Source organism: Ciconia boyciana, chromosome 8, assembly GCF_034638445.1.
Source record: "Ciconia boyciana chromosome 8, ASM3463844v1, whole genome shotgun sequence".
NCBI classification, from domain to species: Eukaryota; Metazoa; Chordata; class Aves; order Ciconiiformes; family Ciconiidae; genus Ciconia; species Ciconia boyciana.
The window spans coordinates 57,249,902-57,265,628 of record NC_132941.1 but is presented as its reverse complement, the minus strand read 5'-3'; the positions used below and the strand labels follow the sequence as shown (position 1 = coordinate 57,265,628).

The window sequence follows — 15,727 nt, the reverse complement described above, 5'->3', positions numbered from 1 at the left end:
CATAATTAATGTCAATAGTCTGGTATTGCCTACCTTTGTGCAAGGTGTAAAGGCCAGTGACTGTAAAAAAACCTTCTGCTCTAAGCAAGCTGGTCTGCTGTAACTATATGGACTCCCCTTGGAACAGTACCAGCATAATGCAGGGAAAGTTCTCAAGAGAAGAGTGGATGAAAGGGAAACATTAAGAAGAAAGTGCAATCTCTAGGGTAGAAACTGTTACACCAATCCATTTACTAAACCTCAACATTAACAATGATTAAAAAGAGGATGATAGTAACTGACAGACAGTAGAGCTCTTCTGAAAACATGAGCTGCTTGGCCTTAAAAGCAATGTGTCACTTAGCACACAGAAGAAACAGATCTCCCTGAGAAAGAACAGCCACTTAAATAGCCTTACAGGCAGACAATTAAATGAATAAAGACAAATTTCACAATCATAATTCCCCAGTCACAGGATGGGAGGATTTTCCTGTTTGTTTTTTTCCTGCTTGTTTGCTTTTCTAAGAGGAAATTAATATGTTAATCAAAATGAACTCTAAAAATGATATTATGGAGGGATAGCTGGGCTCTGAAAACAGCTATAATCCCTTTCTCTCCCAGGAAAGTTAGGGACTTTTGTTGCTGTACTGAAAAATGTAAGCAGATAGAAAAATTCTACAATTATGATACTATTCAATTTAAGGAAGTTGGCATTCAGAGGTGGGTGGAAAAGGCTAAACTGATTACATCCATTTCTATTCAAAGTGCACACACAAAACAGAACTTTGTCTTACCCTTGCTCTATGAAGTTCAGTAAATTTGGGCTTTACTTGATAAGGAATATCACAGAACGTTGTGATAGTTTTTACTCTGTCATGCTTCTTTAATACAATGTGCAATCATATTATCATTTTTGAATGACTGATAACAGGTTTCTGTTAAAAAGAAAATTTGCCTTTAAAAACATGCTATCTTTACAGAACACATCATCTCAGTATCTCTTCTGGAGTCCCCATGCTTTTTGGCATTAGAGAATAGTTTTATTCTAGTTTCCATCACATTGTCAGCCTTTCTGTTGAGTCCAGGCAAGAAGATTATAGAAGTGGTACAGTGACAAAATCCGTAATACAAATCTTCTCAGGTAATCCATCAACATCGACCAGAACTTTCATACACTTAATGTTGTGGGATGCAAGGTATCTTAAAACTGCAATGCTCTTTATTCTATTACAAACAACTGAGTTTCCCTCATGACTTTTACATTTGGGGACCTCTTTAAAGGGTTCATTTGAATAAATTCCCCATTGAGTTACAAGACTGTGGAGTAAGTATATGGGACAATACATTAGTTTTAAGACCTCTGACGAAAGTTATGTAGCCTATATTACTGATTTATTTTTATGCAGTTTGTGTGGCTCTATGCTGCTCTTTCTGTCTAAAAAACCCCACTCCTTCCACTATTGCATGCACAGTATAAATGATGTTTCCGACTACTGCTCATCACAAGTCCTGTGTTTGCTCTCCTGGGGAAAAATCCTGGATTGGATTTATTTTTTTGAAATAGGTAGTTAAAGGATAGACAGGTAACAATGAAAATGGAAAGAGGATTGTGTTTGAATTCACAAAGCATCACCAAGCTATGTGTAGTAAAACTGAGTGTGCTGGAGACCAATTCAGAGTTATTCTTCCAAAAGAAATGAACAGGAAACAGAATTCATAAATTAGACAAATCAAGGTTCAATATTTTGTTCTATGTTCCTACCTTAGTCTCAATAATTAGTGGTCTATTCATATGTCTGATGCTTTCCAATGATCGTGCATTAGTATGTCTTAGTCCTACATAACCTTCTCTCCAAACTGCCAGCTTTAATACTTTTATCCAGTCTAATTTCACAATATTTAGTACACCTCTAATTACTGTATAGTCTCCCCTCTTTGAATTTTTTTTCTCTTGAAACCTATTGGTAATAACAAGCAAAAGACACTTGTTAAACCTGACTAGAGCTTTTTAGATCTTAAGTTCTTTAAGGCAGACTCTTTGTTCTTTGTCAGATCCGTTTTGCTAAAGTGTCATGCAGATTTGGAGCTGCATGCAAATAATAGATTATCCTGTTGCCTTTTCCCATTAATATTGCATCAGGTTGGCAGAGCAGCAACATTTCTGGACAAGAAGAATGTGTCACTACTTGACTCGTCTTTTATAAAAATGAATATTCCTTTACTGTTAAAAATCAGAAAGCATAAATTATATGGGATAAGGACTAAGCATTAACCGTAAGAGTTAGACCAAACACTAAAACCGTATTATACTGCATTTGATGGTGTGATCCTGGGTCACACACTAAGAAAGCAGCATGCTAGAATACTAAGTGAAGCCTATGATAAACACTAACAGGAGCCACTGCAGAAGACATTGGCATTTGGGAGATCTCAATTCTGTTTCCAACCTGTCACACGCTATGGTCTCACAAAACTTTTCTCCTGAATATACTCCAATGGCAGGTGCAATTTCCATCTCTCTCTTTTCAGACTGATAGCACCTTACCAAGGACTCTTTTGAAAGAGGTTAAATATAATTGTAAACCAAGAAAATAAATACTATCCCTCACAATCTTTTTTTAAACAAAGGTTACTCAGGCTTCCAAATTATGTGCCAGTAGATAAACTGAAAAACAGCTTAATAGTTGAAGCAAAAATCTCCTCAGGAAAAAGGGGCAATACTAATTATGTAGGAGGAAGTTCAAGTAAATATTGGATACTTTCAATTTCCCTACTGAAAGTTATAAGCCAATGACTGCTGACTTTGATAGACTAGCACCAACAAAATAACCAGTCCTTAGATGCCTATTTTTAAATATGCTCCAGATAAATGTCAAAAGAAAATAATAATAAAAAAATCTAATATTAAAGTCAGACTCTTTTCAACATAATAGAAAGTCTTCATTTAGAAGACAGAAGAAAAGTGGTCCTACAAAACTGAACATAAAAGTTCCCCAAAAAGCATCTAAACATTATTTCACCTATATTGCTTACTACGGCAAGGACATGTCTTACACAAAAGGCATGAAAACTGACAGCTGCAATTTAGAATAGCAAACATAAACAACACAATACAAAACCCCCCCAGAACATTAAAACACAAAAACCAGTCAAATGGTCCTAGATTTCTGTTCCCTCTAATGGTGTTGTTTTGTCTGTTAAAGAAACTTTAAATTATGGTGAAACATGACAAACTGATAATACTGGAGTGTAAAGTTAATATTTATCAATGACATATAAAGTCTGTGCAACCCTTGCACCTTCATATGCTACTCTGCTGAACTGCGTAAATCTTGAAAGTCATTTTTGGGAAGGGGTGCAATAAAGGGAAATGGCAAGCGTGCTTACTCGAACACCATAGCCCCTAATAATCGCACCCCGCTTTCCTCCTGGGAGCAGGCTTACTAAAAGCAACAGGACTAGACAGGCAGTAAAATAATGCCTGTTTGTCACTGTTCTCAAGATCAGGGCCATAGCAATTACTTAGCCTCTGGCTGCTTTCTGAACTGCCAATTAGTTCATTACTTCTAAAGGACATCTTTGGAATTAGATTGTCAGCTGACTAAACAAAGACAGTTTAAAAGTCACCAGAAGCAAAGCCTTTTGCTTGAATGAACCTGAAACTAGGAAGCTAATGGACACAGTACCTCTTGTTTCTCTGGAAACCCATGTCCCAAGCCTTCCTTATAACTGTAAACATACTAATTTTGAAAGGAAAATGTTGCTGTAGCAGTCTTGAAAGAAAGGAGTTGCATAAACAATGGGATTATTTCCTTGAACTTATAAAGATAATAATAGGGCTGTGTGGGACCTAAGCTATCATTAACAAATTCTTTGCCCAAGACAGGACTGAGTTCATTCATCCAAGACAATAGTATAATATTAAAACCCTACTTTTGTTCTTACTATGACATAGGTAGCAGTACTGTTACAGATTTTGCAGAAAATTCGCAAAATAAAATGCTTTAATTTTTTTTAAGAAATCCTGGCATTTCCTGAAGTTTCCTGTAGCATGCTATATCACCTCCAACAGTAGAACACAAGTCATAAAGATACTTATTAAGATTACATGCTAGCTATGCTTTGCTCAGTTAACTTGATGAAAAGTATTAAACAAACCAAAGTGCTCAATTGGGGGGATATGTTCTCTCACTAAGAGCCACTTAATTGTGCTCTGGATGGAGAACTGAGTGTGAATCCTGCTTCTGCTATTGCATAACTTTGGAAAAGTAACTCCATATCTCTTGGTCTTAGTTTTTCCATTACAAAATGGAACCTAAACAAACTTATTTATTTCATAAAAGAACTGCAGATCTCATGGCTTCTTTCCAGGGGTATAGTAGTGTACAGTAAACTAGAGAATGAATTTAAAATCCACAATTTTGTACATCTGTACAATGTTTAGGTCCAGAGCGTGTAAGGTAGCTTACTGCCACATGCCTCCTGGAAAAAAATGCTTGAAACAAAGGCATTCTTACTGCCCACTGTGGAGGTTTACAGTGGATCTCAGTCCAGAAACAAATTCCTATCTTTGGTTACTGCACGTTAGCTTCCCTGAAGAGATAAAACTGCTAGTGGCTGCACACGGTTATTTAATGTCAACTGCAAAAATGACAGGGTTGCAGTTCACGGAATATGGCATTTCCCCAAAGTATATTATAGCCCTAAAGGCCTCTGGAACCTCGGCTTAACAGTCAAGATATCACAGCTTATCACATTGCAGCTACTCAGCTGAACCACGGCAATGGCTATTTGTATGTTCCTTTGAAACCACAATCTAAAGTGTATTAGCTTGAATCACAATAAGGCCTCACCCACCACAAAGCTTCACAACGGCAACAGTCTCAGAGATGAACAAAATCAACTAGTGAGCTGTAACATGCTAATGGCAGGGACTGACTCACCTGAGTGTGAGCACACTTTTCATTTGATCTCTTGCAAAGCAAGCCCAAACCCTTATTCAGTAGTTCCTACAAACCTGCAGCTTCTGTTTAATTTGCAGAACATCTTTTAGATTTATACCCAACCTTTTTTTTAAAAGATCCATTTATGGATCCATTTGATCCCTTTATGAATTCTTTGCTTACAAAAAGTGCCTCCTATCTTCTGATCTTCCTTCACCTATATATTTGTATAGTACACTACATATTTGTATAGTACAAGCAAATTATCTTTCAACTTTAGTTACAAAAACTAAATACATTTTAAACCCCTCATTATAAGACATTTTTCAGACCTGGAGCTACTCTCGTAGCTTTTTTGTCCCATTTTAGTTTCAGACCCTTTTCCAGGGAGAATCTTCTCTAAGAACTTGGAAAACAGAGAAACCCAGTCCAGGACAACTGGAAACTCACTGTGTAATGAAAGAAGTTGAGCTGTTTGAAGAGCAAGCCTCAGACTACAGCTTCTGGCATACTTTGTATATTATTTATATCTTTGGAGTTCTGATAGTTACATCTAAATATGTCTTCCTCTCCTTTTAACTGTGTGTTAGTGATGGCCTTAACATAATTCAAATCAAAATCATGGCTGCAATTTTATTTATTACATACAAATGAAGCAGACGAAGAGCACTAGGGCTAAGCCAGCTACACTTTGTAAAAAAAGTTTCAACACAGCCTATTATGTCTAATATTGTCCACATTTTGCAACAGTTAAGAAAAGACAGGAGGAAAAAAAAGAACACGTAGCAGTATCCTAGTCTGTGTGCACTTAATATTTTAAGTATCATCTACAGCCTACATGACAATTTTGTGGTGTAACGCCTGCAGCAGAGAGGACCAAAACAGTAAGTTCTAAACTCTCAACCATCAATTTGTAATTCATCTTCAGCTTCCTAATTAGCTGTATGGTATCTGCTGTGCAGGCCTCACAATATTGTATGCAACATAACATTCAAATAACATTCAAAAGGTAAAATTTTACAAATAAAGCTTTCTGAAAGGCTTTCTGCTCATTTCTAGAAAACCTGCACATACATACCTTCCATGGGTGTTCTGGAAATTGAAATCTTGCATGATCATATCCTAGGTAGTATAATGTACATAAGCAACTGCCAATTATATGAAAAAAAAAAAGATGAAGCCTCTCTTATCTATCATAGGTGCTAGGAGCAATTAACAGGTATATATATTGCTATATGGACTGCTTGGAAAATGACTCAAAATAAAGCAATCCCCCCCAACACTATTTCTCAGAGAACATTCTGGCTAGGATTAGCAATTGCAAAATGCCAGTAGAGTTATAATTAGCTTGATACGAGCACTGAAACTAAACTCTTTTAGGGTATTCATCCATGAGATTTCCAAACAGGTGGCAGAAAAGGAAGGAGATAAATAACATTCTACAGTACCTGGGCTCATCATCAAATGGTACTCCACACTGCATCTGAAAACAGCTTCAGCTTGTCCTCAAGAGCAAGTCTAATCTTCTTTGCTAATGCTAGGAGCCCACCATGCTCAGGGTTACATTGGAGAGTGAAACAGGATTTTCTCTGTGTTCAGGCCCAAAGATTCGCATGTGTCAGCAGTGGGTCACGCTGGACTTTTCTATGGGGCTATTCAAACCCTCATAGCTATCACCCTGCAAGCTGAGGTCATGCAGGCCTGATCTACCTTTGCTGACAAGCGGAAAACACGCTCCCATCGCCCTGATTCTATCACTGTTCCTATGTAAGAGTGTAGGAAAATACAGCAGATCTTGAGACGGAGGTGGGACAGCAGAATTCACTTTGTAATACGTCTTTCTTCCTTCTCTCAAAACCCGATCCATCATTACTACAATATTTACACAATGAATATTTCTAAGAAAATAATGTGAATCAACACGCACAGTTTACAAAACCTCTGTATTCTAATTCATAGAACTATTTCCTATATATTTATCCTTAAACAGTTATGGTTTATTATAAATTTGGCTTAATTTGGTTTTGATTCCTTTGAAAGCTTAAAAATGACACTACATAATAGCTTTCCTCCAAATTTTGCATGATGACAGCCCAGAGTTTGTTGTAATGAAGGAAATAAATTACTACACTAAAAAGGAATTAGGATACTTGACTCACTGTTATGCTTGCTACAGATACAGTTCATGGATAACCCAGTATTTGCTGTGCTTCACAAGATAAAGTCTCTAAGGATACTGGAAGCAAATATTGACTGTGAATTAATGAGTTCTTATACTTTAGAGCAGATATTATTTCAAGATACTTGGGCACTTCCTATATAGTACATCCAGTAAGTGTCCAAGGGAAAGTACAAGCACTGACCACAATTTTCACTAATTGTTAAATACTCCTGCAGTGTTCTCCAGAAGTTGAGTTCCAGATCTAACAAAAACTGTAATAACATAAAATAAAAAAACAGCCTCTGGCTTAAAAGAGAGTAATGAAAATGAAACATCCCTGTTGCTCTATGTTAAAGCCTCTTTATTGTCTTTGTAGGAACTAACTTTAACAGACTATAGATGCCAGAACCTATTGCTTCTGAAATTTTATGTTCAGTGCTTTGGGGAAAATACATTGATATTTAGCTTGTGCAAAGCAGAACCCACAAACTCCAAAGAAAATTAAAATTATATTCTGCTAGATTTTGGAGTTAGGATAGTAAAAGGAAAGATCATCACCTATTTACAGGATAGACTAAGGTGCACAGTGATTTGCTTAGAGACATAAAGCAAACATGAGACTGAACCAAGAGTTTAGTTCAGATCTCTGAGTTGCAGCCCAGAACATAACTTCAGATAATGATTCATCAGCTGTTATTTGTTTTAAAGTAGCTTGCTATTTTTATTCTGTCTAAGCATAAAAGAGATACATTTCTTAGCAATATTTATTTTTGAAAGGTCTGTAATATTCTGTCACTGAAAAACCTGTAACAGAACTGCATGTTTAATTTTAAAACTGTAAAAGTTATGAGAAAAAAGATGAGGTATGATTCAAGGCATCATCTGGATTTGAACACATTAATTTCAAGGCAGGAACAGCTCACATTCATGCAGTGGAGGCCAATACAGTTTCTTCATAAACATACGGTGCTAGCAGTAGTACTTTTTCTACAAAGCAAGCAATTAATTTATAAGATCAGGCCCAGTGTTTTCAAATGGCCCAAAAAATACAAAATGGGCAACTCTGGAAAACACATGCATCTGCATCACTGTGAAACTGTTCTTCATAAAGTTCTACCTGCAAAGCAGCTTCTTACAAACCAAATCAAAATAAGCTGTTGGTAATCAAAAGTGGATGGAAAACAGCTCCCCAAAAGACAGAAGAACAACAGAAGAGCAAAGCTGAAACAAAGACAACTTTCCACACCTGTTACAGCTCCAAAGCTGAGGTTCGGCTGAGGCTGAATCTCAAAAATGAGCATTTATTCTTTGAAGGACAAGTCTATTTATTTTGAGAAATACAGCTATACTGAGACAAGGGTCATGAAGTTAAAACAGACAGCTTTGGTAACATCTGTGCTTCCTCACTTTGATGCCCTGTAACCCAAATAAACACGGTACAAATGAAAATAAAACCTATATATCTGTGAATCTTTTTGACCTAAATACTAGTTTACAAACCTGGTAGATATCGGAACTATATAACTATCATAACTATTGAACTACAGAAGGCAAGATACACACTGATGTTTCCAGCAAACTTTCAAATTAATTAAAGTGAAAAGTCTCAAACTTTACAGTGGCCTGACTTCATGGAAATAAATACCTTACAGATATTTTGGGTTTGCAATGTTACACAGCTGAAGTACTGTGCTGGTTTTGGCTAGGATAGAGTTAATTTTCTTCAGAGTAGCTAGTAGGGGGCTATGTTTTGGATTTGTGCTGAAAACAGTGTTGGTAATACAGGAATGTTTTCATTACTGCTGAGCAGTGCTTACGCAGAGTCAAGGCCTTTTCTGCTTCTCACACCACCCCATCAGTGAGTAGGCTGGGGGTGCACAAGAAGTTGGGAGGGGACACGGCTGGGACAGCTGACCCCAACTGACCAACGGGATATTCTATACCATATGATGTCATGCTCAGCATATAAAGCTGGGGAAGAAGAAGGAAGGGGGGATGTTCAGAGTTACGGTGTTTGTCTTCCCAAGTAACCGTTATGCATGATGGAGCCCTGCTTTCCTGGAGATGGCTGAACACCTGCCCACCCACGGGAAGTGGTGAATGAATTCCTTCTTTTGCTTTGCTTGCGTGTGCGGCTTTTGCTTTACCTATTAAACTGTCTTTATCTGAACCCACGAGTTTTCTCACTTTTACCCTTCTGATTCTCTCCTCCATCCTGTGGGGTGGGAGTGAGCGAGCAGCTGTGTGGTCCTTAGTTGCCAGCTGGGGTTAAACCACAACAAGTACTCTTGGTGACTATATATGTCAGTGTACCCTACAAGCCCCTCAAATTCCATGGTGGGATTTTCTTACAATATATTTCCTGTTTCTGCATTAAGGGTACTACAGAATCACGCAGTTTCAATTGTAACTAGGTACTTGTAAGAATTCTTAAATATATATTTAAATTATGTTTTCTGTGTCCAGATGAGAAGGGGAATATTCACTGTGAAACAAGACAGCAGGACTGGAGTAGATAGTAACCAGAGGACAAATGGTTCTATACAATTAAATTAGAATACAACTGGTACCTAGATATTACTAACAATCACCCTGTTCTGCATTATGCTTCTTCACTGAAGCCCACAAACAGTCATGACTATTGACAGCACAAGTGCAAGTCTACCAAGCCTTGGGAATTTTCAGATGCAGCTTTTTTTTTTTAAAAAAAACCAACTTTCATTAAGAGTAAGAAAAATCTTAGCTCCACTTAATACAGGGGAACCATAATTTTATTCCGTTTCATGTTACCTGGATGTTTTTATGTTTCCTGGGTGCTAAAATGGGTTTGCTGCTATCAATGTCCCTAACAGAGTTCCCCAATAAAAGACAAAACGTACTAAATGAAGATATTAAATCATCCTGTGGAGAAGTGAGACTATTTTTAAAGCCTCGAAAGTGTAACAGGAGCACATACAGCATAGAAAAGAAAAATTTCTATGGGAAAAATTCCATTAGTTTCTAACTATCACATAAAGAATTAAAATACACGTTTTAAATCCTCAGCTCAATCTTTCTTTAACCATGTTTTAAAATTTTGTTGTGCGCAGGCTTGCCAGAGTGTATCCTGCTATTTTTGCTTTCTGAAACATAACTCTTTGCTCAACTACAACTCTCCCTAATTTTTGTCCACATTTTTGCAGTAAACAAAATTGATACCCTCCTGCCATCTAGTGGCTAAAAAAAAAAAACCAAACACCCCTAAACCAAACACCACCAGCAGGTGTCAATTCAAAACCTACTCCTTTCAACCCTTTTCCCCACCAAACAGTTTTTCCCGACCAACTTTAACTAAGTACTAGCACTTTTTCAAAGAAAAGGAAATACCCCTAAACCGTGGTGCAGCCAGAAAAACCTGCCCACTCCGTGGCTTGTTCTGAGCCTTGTGGCCTCCATGGTAAAGGAGGCTCACAGACTTCTTGAAGAGAAATATGCTGTAGTGAATAAGATTTTTCACTTATTTCTACTTACTGATTTTGCTAGATGAATCTCCAGTCACAGCCAGAGAATGGTGAATTGGAGCTCTGAAGGTACTGGAAACAGCTGGTCTTTCTGCACAGCTTTGAATTCAGTTTCTCACTGCTCTGTTCTCTTAAATTAAAATTAATGTGCTTATTTAACAATACAAGTTACTTGTTTTCCTATTGAGCTTCTACGTTTTAAGCAATAATAAATGAAATACAATGTAGAATTTCATTGAAAGCACTGCACAGCTGGTAAAAACTGGGTTGCTAAAACAAAACAAGGGACCATAAAACTGTAGTCAATCTAAAGCTTTCTAGACATCTTATTTTACAGGTATTAATTTCATGTTGCCATAATGAAGCCTTGGCAATCAAGACACAGAGCCATGCTGGTTCCAACTAAAAGTACATCTAGCCTAGTAACTGGTACTGACTAGTAATGAGTTTTAAGAAAACAAACAAAAGTAATTGGATACAGAATACATTCTCACAGAAACCTGATTTAGGAACATCTTGCACCAAAGATTTTAACATGAATATTCCCACTGGACTTTTCTTCCACAAATACATCTAATCTCTTCTGAACTCATCTAAAATCTTGACATCTGCATATCTTGTGACTTTAAGTTCTACAATTGCATTCTGCACTATATGAAAATTACATCTTAACGGTTTTAAACCTACTGCATGAACTTTTCATTGGATGTCCCCTAGATTTTCTGTGAGGCACAAGGAATGATCATTCTCTATTCACTTTCTCCTCCATTACAGTCATGATTTTAGATCATATCCCATCTTCCTTTATCCTCTCACATTCCTCTCCTATCTTCCTTCAGGTCAAAGAGTTTTAGCTTCTGTAAGACAAAGACCTTGTCACTGTGCTTGGATTTTTAAGACCTTTGCGGTCAACCAGCTCATTCTTCCTTAGGCAATCATCACATTCTTCAAGAAACTCTGATAGATTTCTCAGACTTATTTTTTTTCTACAAAATCTAAGTTAAATCTGCTCAATTACCTATATTTAATCTGAGCAATTTTTTACTTCTAAAGAAAAATGTTTCAAATTGTATCTTCAAGGAGTTCCCAAAAGATGAATGCCTCAAACTGATGCATAGCCAAATTATTTGAAAAATTTCTTATAGAAAAAAAGTGATAGAAGTGCTGATTATTGCCTTTCCTTCAGGAATGATTAACTTTGAGTTCCATAATTTAATAATAGTATTAGCATATCACCTCTTATAAAGAAGACCAATTCAGATATTAAAACACAGATTTTGTAAAGTTTAAAAGAAACCTTTGAAAAGTGTTTGGCAAGATTTAGAAACAAATGTTACATTGTCTATTTTGCATGATGTGATTCTGTTAAAATTAATAATATACATACACATCATAAAACTTATTTGAGGAATGATAAAATGAGACAGAGAAAGTAAAGTGATTTGCTTAACAGCACATCAAAAGTCTTCTAAGACTAAAGCATCTTCACTTCTCTCACAGATTTGTTACCCCCATGTCCTGGTTTCAGCTGAGATAGAGTTAATTTTCTTTATAGTGGCTGGTGTGGGGCTATGTTTTGGATTTGTGCTGAAAACAGTGTTGATAATACAGAGATGTTTTAGTTGTTGCTGCACTAGTCAAGGACTTTTCAGCTTCCCATGCTCTGCCAGGTGCGGAAGAAGCTGGGAGGGGACACAGCCAGGATAGTTGATCCAAAGGGCTATTCCATACCACATGACGTCATGCTCAGTATATAAAGCTGGGGAAGAAGAAGGAAGGGGGGGACATTTGGAGTGATGGCGTTTGTCTTCCCAAGTAACCATTACGCGTGATGGAGCCCTGCTTTCCTGGAGATGGCTGAACACCTGCCTGCCCACGGGAAGTAGTGAATGAATTCCTTGCTTTGCTTTGCTTGCGTGCGCGGCTTTTGCTTTACCTATTAAACTGTCTTTATCTCAACCCACGAGTTTTCTTACTTTTGCTCTTCCGATTCTCTTCCCCATCCCACCAGGGGGGAGTGAGCGAGAGGCTGCGTGGTGCTTAGTTGCCGGCTGGGGCTAAACCACGACACCCCATTAGACTCCTATAACAAGCAGCAAAAAACCCCATTATATCTCCGTGTACTTTCTCTGCATTATACTGTTCACTTGAATGTGAATGTCCAATAGTAAAAAAAAATCAAAACCTCTCTGTAAATACAATAGTCCGTGTAATAAACACCTCTAACAAAATCTCTCTAAATCCATGAAGTTCACAATGTGAAGTAGCCATTTGCTGACACTCAACAGTATTTGTAAATTTTGCATATTCATTTTTCATATTTTGCATTTTCAATCACATTTATCTATTGTTTTCAGGAGTACAGACAAGCAGTACATAGTTCTTGCTTCCTATACATTTAAGAAAAGTAAGCTTACGCTTCAGTGAGACTACTGTGTTTTAAAATGAAAGGCTTTTAATTTATTCTGTAACGTGTTACATCTCTAGACTCATTGAGGCTTCTTTGTGCTACAACCTACATGGCACATCCAGGCTTTAAACTAACTTAAATAGTCAGCAGGGGATTCCAATGATGCAGGAGATTAGCTGAGCTGAATGCAGTAAAATAGATAATTAATGGCATATTTAAATCCCCGCTCCACCAAAGGGCAATGTTTAAGATGAGGGACTATAATTGATGCTAAATGAACTTAGTGGTCTCTTGACTACCAAATAAAGCTTATGGGAGATACTATAGGTCTCCCTATAGGGAGTTACTATAGAGAGATGCTTTAAGGTACAGACCAGATACATTAAACCTATACAACATAAACCATTTCCCTATCCAGACCATCTATGACATTGTGGACGTGGCAAACTGAACACCAAAATCCCATTAGAAGGGTAGTATGACAGCTGATACAACAATAACAGGAAGAAAAGTAGTAACGTACTTTCCAAAAAGTGAGAATCTGCTACTTCTGTCTGGCTTTGCATCAAATACATCATTGCGATCTTCAGCACCTCTCTCTTGAGTAGAGAGATCAACTTGCTGATCTCCTGACATCTCTACAAATAAAAGTACAAGAATGTAAGTGTCCCTCAATGAACACTATCATTTTAGAAATACTTCTATAAACCAAACCGTTAAACCAGATACATGTGAGGTTGTTAGTCAGTTATACTGTATAACACTTCATCAAGTAAGAGTGGCTATAGATTTCTGTCCCTGAATTAACATGACATTGCACATGCTCAGCCATCTGCATTATCTTGTGGCAGTTACCAAAAGTGACTTGTCTACTACCACTCTCAAAAATGCAGATAAGAAAAGTAAAAATCTTTTTATGGTGAAAGAGCTTTTGACTAATTCCCAGAAAATTTGTCATGGTCTGGAAAGAAGTATGTTGGGAAGAAAGCAAGGACAACTAACATCAAAATATTGTAACTGCAATCCTATCCAGTATTAAGACAAACAAAGAGCTCCTGTGTTTTCATTTGCATATACACAGTCCAATGTGCATAAGAGAAAAAACCCTGTATTATCTTCCATGGATGGGATCTTAGGTTTTCATTTCTCTGTTTTGTCTATATCAACACTTAATATGAATTTTATATTCTTCTCATGATTAATTAATAGATGTGTACAGTTGTTAGGGAAAAAACCAGTTGTGCTTCTTGGGTATTTCTTGGAAATTAAAAGGTATTTTCATTACATAAAGCAGATTCTTACACAAATTGCAGTATTTCAGCCAATATTTTTTTTTGTTACTCCTGTGTAAGCTTGGAACATCTTCACTCATCTCAAATGCGACACAAAGCACCACTAGACAACAAGGCTGAGCTGACCTAATGACTTTCCTGACCAAAAAAATAGTCTCTCTCTCCTCTTCTTCCATGTCCTGAGTTGCCCACTCACGAAGTTTATTTAAATCATTAAGCTGGCAGAAAATTACAAGAAAAGAGTCATTTTTCTGATAGCACAGTGATCTGCACCAGCTCAGTGTGGGGCGAGAACAGCAGTGGAGAAGGCAGCGCGGGATCCCCACCTTCACTCGCGGTGGGATGTGCTGAGCCACCTTGTCCAACTCCGGATCCAGGTTTTAATGAGGAAAAGCAGCAGCGATTCCTGCACCTTCTTCCTATTTAGGCAGTTAAACTTGCTCTTATACTAGGTTTACTCAGACAAGTACATGTTTACGTCTAGCTTGAAAACCACCTGGTGACCTTGCAGCAGCTCAGAGGCAGCCGGCTGGGCCCTGTGGCTACAGGGCCGCCAGCACCACCCCAGCCGGGCTCTGGGACACTGGCTGAGGTTTTTGAGCTCCCCGAGAGTAACAGCAGTTCCCGAAAGCTGGGGTCTAGATTGGGCTTTGACAAACAAATACATTTTTAAATCATCTTTAAAAAAAATAAGAATTGAAGAGCGCGCAGGCCGCAGGTGGGCAGTGAGGCGACCAAGGAGGAGCGTGGGGGGGCCTCCCCAGGGAAGCAGCCCCACACCAACGAAGGCACAGCCCCGAGTGGAGGAAACCCGCACTGCCAAAGCTACCAACTACACACATCACAAATCCCGCCGCAAGTACTCCTGCCCTCCCTCAGGAAATGGCTGTGTAGCCAGTGCAGCCACCTGAAGGGCCCAAGTGTCCAGTGCTGAGGGAGAGCCGCTTTCTTCCACCCCTCCGCCCCTGGGCGTCAGACAAGAGTAGCGAGCAGCGGGCCGGGCCCCGGGGCTGCCGGCCGGAGGGGACACGCTGGGGACAGCGGGGACAGGAGGAGGAGAAGGCGCGGGGGAGCGGGAAGGCGGCGGTCGGCTGAGGGGAAGGCGGGAAAGCGGCGGGCCGGGACAGGGGCGCAGGAGAGCAGAGTGGGCTCCCTGAGGCGAGGGGGGAGGGCGGCCGGGGCGCCGCGGAGGGGCAGGGGGCTGGGAAGGGGCCGGGGCCGGGGCTTGCCTTGGCGCTGGGCTCCGGCGAGGCAGAAGCGAAAGCGAAAGCGAAAGCGGCGGGGTAGTGCCGCACCGGCCGGCAGTGGGGCGGGGCGGGCGGCGCCGGCCCTGGCCCGTCCCGGCGGGGTCGCGCCTTCCGCCCGCTGCGGCGGGACTGCGAGCCCGTCCCCCGGGGCCGTGGGGCCTTGGCCGCTGCCTTCGCCCGGCGCGGCGGCGGTGG

At 39.2% G+C, this 15,727-nt stretch overlaps 1 protein-coding gene across 6 annotated transcripts in view; it reads right to left on the bottom strand.

Annotated features, from left to right (window-relative positions):
* The window catches only part of CASP7 (caspase 7), a 27,893-nt gene extending 12,166 nt beyond the window's left edge, over window positions 1-15,727 (bottom strand). Inside the window, exons 1-2 of one of the 6 annotated variants that reach the window (XM_072869705.1) lie at window positions 15,515-15,727; window positions 13,517-13,631 (exon numbers count right to left, since the gene is read on the bottom strand). In XM_072869705.1, coding sequence (XP_072725806.1) covers window positions 13,517-13,629 — 113 coding nt within the window. In that variant the 5' untranslated portion in view covers window positions 13,630-13,631; window positions 15,515-15,727. Of the gene's footprint in view, window positions 1-10,593; window positions 10,714-13,516; window positions 13,632-13,722; window positions 13,825-13,848; window positions 13,859-14,611; window positions 14,738-15,192; window positions 15,438-15,514 lie in introns of those variants that run through there. The other 5 variants (XM_072869708.1, XM_072869707.1, XM_072869709.1 and 2 more) reach the window with 5 other exon arrangements.